Source organism: Hippoglossus hippoglossus, chromosome 12 (assembly GCF_009819705.1).
Source record: "Hippoglossus hippoglossus isolate fHipHip1 chromosome 12, fHipHip1.pri, whole genome shotgun sequence".
NCBI lineage: Eukaryota > Metazoa > Chordata > Actinopteri > Pleuronectiformes > Pleuronectidae > Hippoglossus > Hippoglossus hippoglossus.
Window position 1 is genome coordinate 19,690,631 of NC_047162.1, and position 10,011 is coordinate 19,700,641.

Below are 10,011 nucleotides of genomic sequence, written 5' to 3' on the forward strand. Positions count from 1 at the left end.
CATAACCTTTCACAGGTTGTGTTAGTTTAATGCAGAACTTTGTACAGCTTCAGTTATTTATCTTTAAATCTGTATTTATATTTGGCTTCAATACTCTGCCTCGGGTTACTTGTGTCTTTCAATCACCTTATACTTATATTTGTATTGTCAATATCTCCATTAGCACAATACGTCTTTACAATCACAGCTTTGTAGTAGCTCTGGTGGTTTCATCTCACTGCAGTGAACTTATTCTTGACCTATTTTGACCTTTTATTATTCCTATGCTCTTGTGTTTGTCTGTTTTTTGCTCTACTGGATCAATAAAGTATTTATCTATCTATCTATCTATCTATCTATCTATCTAAAGCCGATATACCACCAATATCGAGGACACACACTTTTTTACCAAATAAACATTAGTAATAACAGGAATATATGATATATGAGGATGACTAGGAGTTGTTGTTGTAATAAAATGAAAATAAAAGATCTCTCCGGGCAGTAACTGCTGTAAGTGGTAATAATAATCAGCAAATATGTCAACGTTTGCTTTGGACTTCACTTTTATGAAGATTTACATCCCCAAACGTGCACATACACATTATAAACCCTGGTTTAAAACCCAGTCAGAGTAACAGAGAACAGATATGACTCCACATAACAGACGTTAAATAACAAACTGAAAACTTGTATTCGTTAAGGTTTTTGTTGTTTGTGTCATTTAATCCAAACAGAGCTTCTGCTTTTTTTTGTCTGCTGTATTTTTTATCATCTATCATTTATTACAGACTCATAGGTCAATTTCATTCATTGATATATAAATACAAACATCACACCATTAAAACACAAAATACATTTGTCTCAGAGAAACAAGATAGTCACAGTAAAAGCCACATTTTTAAAAATAATATATAAACTACAAATAAATAAGCATAATTTATAAACTCATTATTCCAAAGGGAATATTCCACAGAGGGTGTGTTTGTTTTCCCCTCCCGTTCTGCCCTGAGCTGGGCGGAGTCATTCCCCTCTCTTCCCCCTCAGTCCCCTCCTCGGAAGTAGACTCTGTCTATGTTCCGTTATTTTATTTTTATATCTTTTTCTACAGGAACCTTTTCCACCAGGGAAGAGAAGATGGAGGTCTGAAGAGAGGGAAGCTTCATTCCCGTTGGCCCGAGAGGACCAGATGAAATCCAACTGTGGCCTGCTCCGCTTCGCAGGGGAGGTGAGGCTCCGTCTATCGCCTGGATCGCACTCAGACATTTAAACGGCCTCAGTGTGAAGCGAGCTCAGCCGTCCCCGGTGACACTAACTCGGATCTTTTCAATGACACCCGCCGCTGGTGGACACGGAGCTTATGAGACGTGTGTTTGTTTTAAATAAACAGAGCTAGCGAGCTGCTAGCGACGCGACGCGAGCGGCTGGCTGTCGAGTTAGCTCCGCTCCAGGTTATAGTCTGACCCGGGGAAATAAAGGAAGGGGACGCTCGGTAATGCACCTGCTCCGGGAGGCCTGGTGCTTTCCTCAACATGGTGGAAACTCCCGGAGGAGAAGCTGAGGAGGAGAAGCTGAGGAGGAGGAACTCCCCGTACTTTCAGACCCAGTCTACACAGTGTGTCTCTGCTCAGGGACTGGTTGCGTTGCAGTTACATTAGAAGCTACACACTAGGTTAAAAGGCTCATGTCTAATGAGACTACAGCAACTACACAGTTTATTGTATTAACTTCTTAAGGAAAAGGTCTAACACGGTTTCATTCTGGACTAATTCCTCTTTCAGTATCTTCTGGCACTTTGTCCTCAGATGACTTAGCTTTCATAACTTCATTCATTATTAACAGGACAGAAGAACAGGACAGTTTGACCCAGTTTCATATCACCGGACTGATAAACATGAACATTCATCAGAGTGATACGAACTGTCTGAACGGTCAGGAACCATCTCTGAGGAATACGTGTGTTCTTGGTTTGTTTTGACTTGTTCCTTTGTTCCTTGTCCCTTCCACTAACCTGGAGGAGACCGGATCTCTGACCCGCACTGCAGACACACAGTGGGCTTCACTGAGTGGGGGGAGCGGTCGTCATCCATCTTAATATCAAGTCTATTATGTTAACGCACAGTTTAAATCCTCATATCGCAAACTCCTACTTCGCTGTGAGCATATAAACGTCGGTCTGTTGGGACGGAACCAAAACTACAAATACAAAACATCCAGATTTAGGAGAATCCTTTAACTTTTACACGTGAACCAACTCGGTCACTGTTTGTTGAAGTATAAACCCTGTGTGTCTGTTTGGTGGATCGGGGGTGTGGGAGCGTGTGATGATCCCGTGATCCGTGTCGTTGTGCAGGTAGCTGTTCCCAGTGAGGAGGTAGGCTCGACCAGGGGAGGGAAGAATGAAGTCCACTGAGCCCTGGGGACGCCAGAGGCTGTCTTTTCTCCTGGAAGAGGCGGCCTCTCGGGAAGCCAAGATGTGGACGGTCAACGTGTCGAAGAAGCCCGCCTCACAGGTGAGGATCATCTCTGAACACCTCCACTTAGCTCAGGAACACATGGATCCACTCAACAAAACTTTGGCAAAGTCGTCCCACGTGTTTTTTCAAAGGTACCAACGAAGCCACCATCACTGATGTGCTAGTTCCTGTGCCTGGTTCCTCTTGTCAACAATGTTATGTAAAGACCAGTCTAACAGCAGGGAAGTTCCCAGTGGAGTTAAAGGTCCGAGACGACCTTATCATGAGGAGTTTACTTCAAGTCCCAACAGATATTTCACAATCTCCACATGTTTTGTTACTACGGCAACACATTGTCACATGGAAACAGTCGTCTGTTTGTCTGATTTTGTAGACTTGATATAATAAGTTCACAGATAAATAATACATGTTGTTATCCTTCGAAACGGGTGAGAGCTGCTGCTTTGATCATTTTACTGTCATCAGTAGCAGCCGAGTGATTCATATTTAATGTTTGTTATTAATCTGTCTTGTTAAATGATTTATTGTCTACAAATGAATGAAGACTCAGTGAGTCGCTGAGTCACTGAGTGAGACTCTGCTGAAACATTAAGTTTAATCACATCAACAGACTCAGACTCAGTTTACACGTCTCACGACACGTCCGCCTGTGAAGACACTGATGTGATGTTTCATCACACGTCCTCAGCTGGTCTCACCCAGTTTATTAGCTCATCTCACATTGTGTCAGATACCTGTGAAGTCATACGCTGTAAGTTACTAATCACATTACTGAACTGAATAATGGTTAAACTTAGAATATAATATAATATTAGATTTCTTTAGTTTCTGGAAATGAAAGAAACCGTATCATTAACCTACTTTTCACTGAACCTGTTTGCCTGGTGACCAGGTTCAGAGAAGCAGTTATCCTCGGTCACGGCCGTTCTCTTCGCCTCCTGCTGGAGTTTCACATTCTCTTGTTTTCATGGTTTGAAAACTCAGACATCAAACTGGAATTGACTTCATATGAAGAATAGTGAACTCGCCCCAATCTCGTCCTTGAACCTGTCCGTCTCTAGCACTGTATCGATAATAAAGAGACCAATAAAAGGCAGTAAATGGCGTCAGTGAGACACTTCTCGTTGCCGAAGGCCGGGCTGGAAGGCAGATGTGTAAACTGGTGTATGAGGTCAAGAAGGTCTCAGAACATATAAACAGTATCACTGCCACAGGGCAAATACCCCTGCTGGTGAGACGTGGAGAGAGGGCTAGAACGCTGACGTCTGAAAAGAGTAATAATCATTCAAAGTGGAAAAGGTGTGACTCAGCGGTTTCCTCCATCGTCTGAACTTGACCAGCACTGTAGAGGAGCCAGAGTCCGAAGGGACGAGACGAACGTGGTCTCCGTTTGTGGACGAGGTCACGAGAGACCAGAGAGGGAGGACATCCTTTTAGGATTTAGTCTTTTTGGTCCGGCAGTAGAAACAGTGTCATGTTGCAGTGTAATTACATAGCAGGGTCGTTGTGATCTGACCTTTGACCCCTGCTGCTGGTCCAGTGTTACACATGCCACTCAGTGAAACAGTGATTTACACATACAAAAATGACAGAATTACATGAATTATATTTTCATCATGTATATTATTATATTTATATTTTATAACCTTCAGTCGTGTTTGAACTTGCTGCTTTGTAACCAGATGGATGGACCCTGTAAAGTCATTTTATTAGTGGTTTAAGTTTTTCTACCTCAGCTGAATTTCTTCTCTGGATCTTGATGAAACGTGGAAGATTTTTAGTTATTAATATATCTGAGTGCGTGCAGTTTGGAGCAGCTGGATTAAACTCAGGGTGTGTTGGAGCTTGGCGGAGGAATGAGCTCCAGATCTGAGTTAACAGATAATTTAAAGCTGCTCTCAGCTGTGTTTACTCTCAACATGAACCCAGGTCAGATAACTAATGTTGACCAGAGCACCACACTGCTCAGATAGAAAGATAATCTTATTATTATAGGAACTGACATATTATTAAACTCTCCTGTGAATTCTGTATGATGTTTTTCATTGAGTAGAAGGATCCTCTGAGAAAGATTTAAAGGTCGGTGGGTGAATAGTTTCAACTGAGAGGAACTAAATGAATTCCTGGAATATTTTTGGTGGAGATACTTTGCGATACGTCGTTACAGCTGTCGAGCTGGTTTGACTTCCTGTTCGTCTTTTCTGCGTCAGTCACAAAGGCACCGGCAGGATCCTGATTAAAGATCCAGAACAACGTGATTCAAGACTTGATCTGAAATAACTTTGCTGTCTTAAAGCGCAAAGAGAGAATTCACAACCTGCTTTGTTTGTCTGGAGGTTTCATATTCGTCCACATACAGTTTCCCTTGTTAAGTGTAAACCTGAGACGAGCGGAGGCTGGTTTTCTATAGATAGAGCCTGAGGTACAGAAAGCTGTAAATAGATTTTGCTCTAATTTAAAAGGTAAATATTTGCGTCCGGACCGGCTCAGTTCGTTCACACTACCTGTGGAAACTAGTCTAGAGAAACAGATTGTTAACGATGATTTTATTAAATACTTTATTCATAAACCTTCCTCTGCCTCATTACTCTGTGTGAAAAAGCTTCAGTGGTCTGTAGAAACATTCTCCAGACTCCTGAGGAGGAGGATGTTGACACTGTCTTCTTGGCTGCAGGATGGAGACGTCTCCCCGGCCCAGCGGGACGAGGCCGTGCGCTGGTTGACGGAGCTGCACAGCAGGCTGCGGCTGTACCCAGAGACCCTGGTGTTAGCTGTTAGCATCCTGGACCGCTTCCTAGCTCCCATCAAGGTAAACAACCCCTCCCAGCGCTACAGGGCTGCAGCTGCTACAGTGAGCAGGAGCAGTACTGTGTGAACTGCTTTTATTACTCATCAAGTATTTACTCTGCTTTTCACCGCCCAAAAAACAATTAACAATAAATAGGATAAAAAACACAGTTCATTTGTTACTTTGCTTCATCGAAGGTAGAAGAACTAATGAACATTTGTTAAATGACTTGAATCAATCGTGTGAATTGTGAAACCTTTCAAAGATTGTCCATCAATTGATTTTTGGTTTGTTCCAGTTAATTTGTAAACACGTCTCAAATGAAACTCGCAGTGAAATTTATGCACCTGAACATTATTGATTGGACCAGTTTTGAATCGATCTCATGAATCATGTAAATGAAGTATTAAAGGAGCCGTGTGGAGTTTTACTGTTTATAGCTGAGGACAAACAGACAATCAGAAACCTGCAGTGTTTACATCTGTTTACTCCTCCTGCTTTTATTAGAGCATTACTGCCCCCTGTTGTTCAATGGATGTCAATAGATTCCAGTGTGTCCACAGTGACACAGTTCAGAGGAGTGAAAACACCTGTGAGGATGAACTGTGTGTTAATGACACAACGACCAGTGGATTGAATGATTGTTTCTCTTCAGGCTCGTCCAAAGTACCTGCGCTGCATCTCCATGGCCTGCTTCTTCCTGGCTGCCAAGACGTGTGAGGAGGACGAGGTGAACATGAACACACAACATGAGCACACAACATGAACACACAACATGAACACACAACATGAACACACAACATGAGCACACTATAGTGAAAATGTATTAGATATTGTTTTGAGTGTTACTGAGCAACCTTTTCTGATGCATTATAACCAGTCAAGTAACTGTGTGTGTGTCTGTGTGTGTCTGTGTGTGTGTGTGTGTCTGTGTGTGTGTGTCAGTGTGTGCCGACTCTGAAGGAGCTGGTCACCTCCAGCAGCTGTGGCTGTTCTCCATCAGAGATCCTGAGGATGGAGCGGATCGTCCTGGACAAACTGAACTGGGACCTGCACACCGCCACAGCTCTGGACTTCCTGCACATAGTATGTCTGCCACACACACACACACACACACACACACACACACACACACACACACACACACACACACTCTCACCGAGCCCAACATGATGTTGTCTTCTCCCCCCCCCCCCATAGTTCCACGCGATGGTGTTGTCGTGTCGCTCTGGGTTCTTGGACTCGGTGTTGGGACTGAACCGCTCTCAGCACCTCGCCCTGCTCACACAGCGACTCTACCACTGTCTGGCCAACCACACACTCGTTCAGGTACACGCACGTGCACACACACGTGCACACACACGTGCACACACTTAGAAACCTCAGCTCCTCTGTGGGCTTTTCACCGGCCGGCTCAATGACCAGGTCTGTCCCTCAATGTTCCTGTAGCTCAGAGGATCCATGCTGGCCTTGGCCCTCATCACCCTGGAGCTGGAGACCTGCTGCCCTGATTGGCTGGCGCTAACCATCGACCTGCTGAGAAGGGCACAGGTACCACACTCCTGACTTCCTGTTGTCACCTTTACGAAGACTGACGGACATGAAAATATAAATGTCTTTCTTGTTTTCTGTCTCCTTCTCTCCCCCTCCCTCCCTCCCTCCCTCCCTCCCTCTCTCTCTCTCTCTCTCCCTCCCTCTCCCCCTCCCTCCCTCCCTCCCTCTCTCTCTCTCTCTCTCTCTCTCTCCCCCTCCCTCCCTCCCTCCCTCCCTCTCTCTCTCAGATCAACAGCTCTGAGTTGATCAGGAGTCGAGAGCTGGTGGCACGTAGTCTTTCCACACTGAGAGTTTCCCGGCCTCCGAACACTGTCTACATCTACCACCCCCTGCAGAGCCCAACCCCCCAGGAGCCTAACCTCCCCTGCTGCACTCTGGGTACATTTAAAGAGGAACTTCAAAAAAGTTTTACACATCAGAGTCTGTCAGGGTGTTGGGGAAGTTAAAATGTTGTAGTTAGACGTCTTTGCCTCTAGAGGGAGCTGTGTGATATCTAATGTACTGCACGTCCTACAAGAAAACAAGTTAGAAGAACATTGGGGTGTGGAGTTGGAAAGAAGGGACCTTATATCACACTCCAGTTGGATTCTGGGTAATGGAGGCTTCAGGTTTCCACGAGGACAGAGGATTTGTTTTTATTGAAAGTTTAGAAATCAGCACAAATAGTTTTTAAAGTATTTCTCTTTATTCTCTCCAGGGACCATCACCACCTCCACCACTGAGTCTTCCAGGGACCACGCCCTCGTCACTGCCTCCGCTGCCCAGCCACCGACACCCGCTGGAGGGGAGGAGGGGAGTCCGCCGCCTTTGAGCTCCGTCTCCTCCTCCACCAACAGCAGCATCCTGGCTCTGCTCTCCCCACCCAGAAACCTCCACCTGCAGAAGGTCGTGCGGCGCTGCAAGGCCTCCGCCAAACGCAAGGTGACACATCAACCTTTCAATGTTATCAACTGATTAATCATTAAAAGAATTCAGAATCGATATAACCAGTCGCTGCCGCCTGAGACCTTGGTCACAGTTTGAGTCTGCCTGTGTTCAGGTGGAGGAGATGGAGGTGGACGACTTCTACGATGGAATCAAGCGCCTCTACAACGAAGACGTCACGTCAACCATCACCGTCCAGGAGGGGGCGACACCAATAAGTGGAGGAGGAGGTCTGAACGTATGCAGTGTCCTGTTAAACCGACAGGAAGGCAGCTCTTCCCCCTGCCCGCCTCTGCAGCCAGTCAGTGCCTCCTGAAGACCAAACAGGAAGCCGTTCACCCAAACCACCTCTACGCCGACATCCCTTTCAGAATAAAGTTCTGGTCAAAGTATCCAAGCGGTGACCTTTAGGCTGTTCTCGTGGCGGCAGTGATGAGCACCTCCCTCAGTAACAGGCGACTAATTCAAAGAAAGAGAAAATGTTTTTCAATTCATTGATTTGCATAAAAAAAGCAATGGAGAGGCAGCTCCTCCTCAGAGGGAGGTGTCCGTCGGAGCCGCCAGAGAAAACTTAAAGTCACCGCTTTTCATCAAACTAATATTAACGTTCTATTTAAAGCTTTGAAACAGACGATGTCAGCCGTCGAGGTGGTTCTGGTGTAAGTGACCCCAGCGTGACCCCGAGTCGTTCAGCTGCCCGGAGGACGTCGTCCTCGTCCCCTGCGGCAGGAAAACAGAGCACAAAAAAAGTTAAACATCCAAAAACTAAAAAAACCTGCTGCTGCTACTTATCTGAATACAGATACTTGTTGATCACAAATAGAATAAACAAAAGGTCTAAAAAAATAATAAATAGAAAAAGTTGCCTTCCAAAAAAAAAAGATAATAACCTAGAATGACTTCTCGTTCCGTTCTGTCCTGCTGTGGAAGAAATGTTCGTCAACTTATATTCGTTGTTCACTTTTAAACTTCTTTGTTTCACATATTTATGTCTTTATTGTCGTCTCCCTTCCTCACTCTGCATGTTTCCATGTCTATTTATAACTTCTCCATAGAGTCTGATTCAAACGTATGAATGTTACTGAGACGATCCTCTGTTGTTTCTCGCCCAGATAGAAATAGGTTTGTTTTTATGAAGTGCAATTTGATTGTTGATCCGACGCAGATGTGAACACGTGTGTTGGTTTTCAGCTTGTTGTGAAGTTTGACTGAAGGTTTCTCAGGTTGTTTGAGTTTCCTCCTGCAGACGCCTGCAGACCAGCTTAGCTTGAGATGTTTGGGACGTTGACCTCAGTCCATTGCTGTAAGCTCCACCCGCCTGGCACCTCTGGGAGTGTAAAACAAACGTTACAGTTGTGCAGTCAGGGTCTTGTTCAACGAGACGACCTTGTTCTGTTAAACACAGACATCAGGAGATCTCGATCATTTCACTTTAACATCCTCTCAAGTTGTCTTCGTCATGGATACTTGTTGCTATGACAACAGCTCCAGTTAAAAACCCGTCCTGGTACACAGAACAGGGTCCTGGTCAAAGTCTGTGGGTTCTTTATTAAAACAACCGGAGGAAATGAAAAGTTGCAGATATTATATCCGCATGTGATGCAACAGCCTTGAGTTATTGAAAGTGTTTTAATATTAATCTGACAGAAATGTGGTTTTTGTGTCTGAGCTGATTCACAAAACAAACTCAAGTGACAATCTTCACTTTGATGTTTAAAAAAAAAAAAAAAACTGCTCTGTTTTAATCTCGAAGTTCTGTTTAATATTTGTATTCCTGTAAAAAGCTCTGTTGCTCCTGCTGCAGCGGCCGCTGGAGGCTGCTCCAGGTCCCTGAACGCACCGCGGCACCACAAATAAACATACAAGTAAACTGACTGAGCTCTTTGTCTTCATGTTTCTACACAAACACTCACCGTGCACGTCGTGCTGTCACTGAGTTACACAGCTCAATGAAACACGATGGTCAAGACCCAAGAGGAAGAGGTCAGAGGTCAAAGGTCCGAACAGACAGTAATATAACTGATGAATGCAGCAGCAGAAACAATGTGTTTCTTTTAGTAAAATAATTCATGCTTTTCATGTTGATTATTTCCTGAACTTCCTATTTTCAGGAGCAAAAGACGGTTTTCATGATTTACTGACTGTAAGAATCATCAGAGCTGCACGGCCTCCCACTGCAACACAGGTTGAACCGGCTGTTTCAGAATGCACACACACACACACAAACACACACACTGAGCTTGTTCAAACAAAACACACTCACTTGTACTTTGACACTTGTGACAGACC

The 10,011-nt window shown here is 44.6% G+C and overlaps 1 protein-coding gene across 1 annotated transcript; it reads left to right on the top strand.

Moving 5' to 3' along the window:
* Positions 1–954: 954 nt before the first annotated feature.
* Positions 955–8,603, top strand: ccni (cyclin I). Its single transcript, XM_034601586.1, has 10 exons — positions 955–1,207; positions 2,333–2,492; positions 5,131–5,265; positions 5,900–5,974; positions 6,190–6,330; positions 6,445–6,573; positions 6,694–6,795; positions 7,026–7,176; positions 7,496–7,719; positions 7,838–8,603. Exons 2-10 carry the CDS (start codon positions 2,379–2,381, stop codon positions 8,036–8,038), a joined length of 1,272 nt encoding a protein of 423 aa, XP_034457477.1. The 5' UTR covers positions 955–1,207; positions 2,333–2,378; the 3' UTR covers positions 8,039–8,603.
* Positions 8,604–10,011: the final 1,408 nt, after the last annotated feature.

Bases quoted from the DNA above. Each gene is read 5' to 3' on its own strand.
- ccni (XM_034601586.1), top strand. From the start codon at position 2,379: ATGAAGTCCACTGAGCCCTGGGGACGCCAGAGGCTGTCTTTTCTCCTG. The intron at 5,266-5,899 runs GTAAACAACCCC...GTTTCTCTTCAG, and splicing joins GCTTCCTAGCTCCCATCAAG to GCTCGTCCAAAGTACCTGCG. The intron at 6,574-6,693 runs GTACACGCACGT...ATGTTCCTGTAG, and splicing joins CCAACCACACACTCGTTCAG to CTCAGAGGATCCATGCTGGC.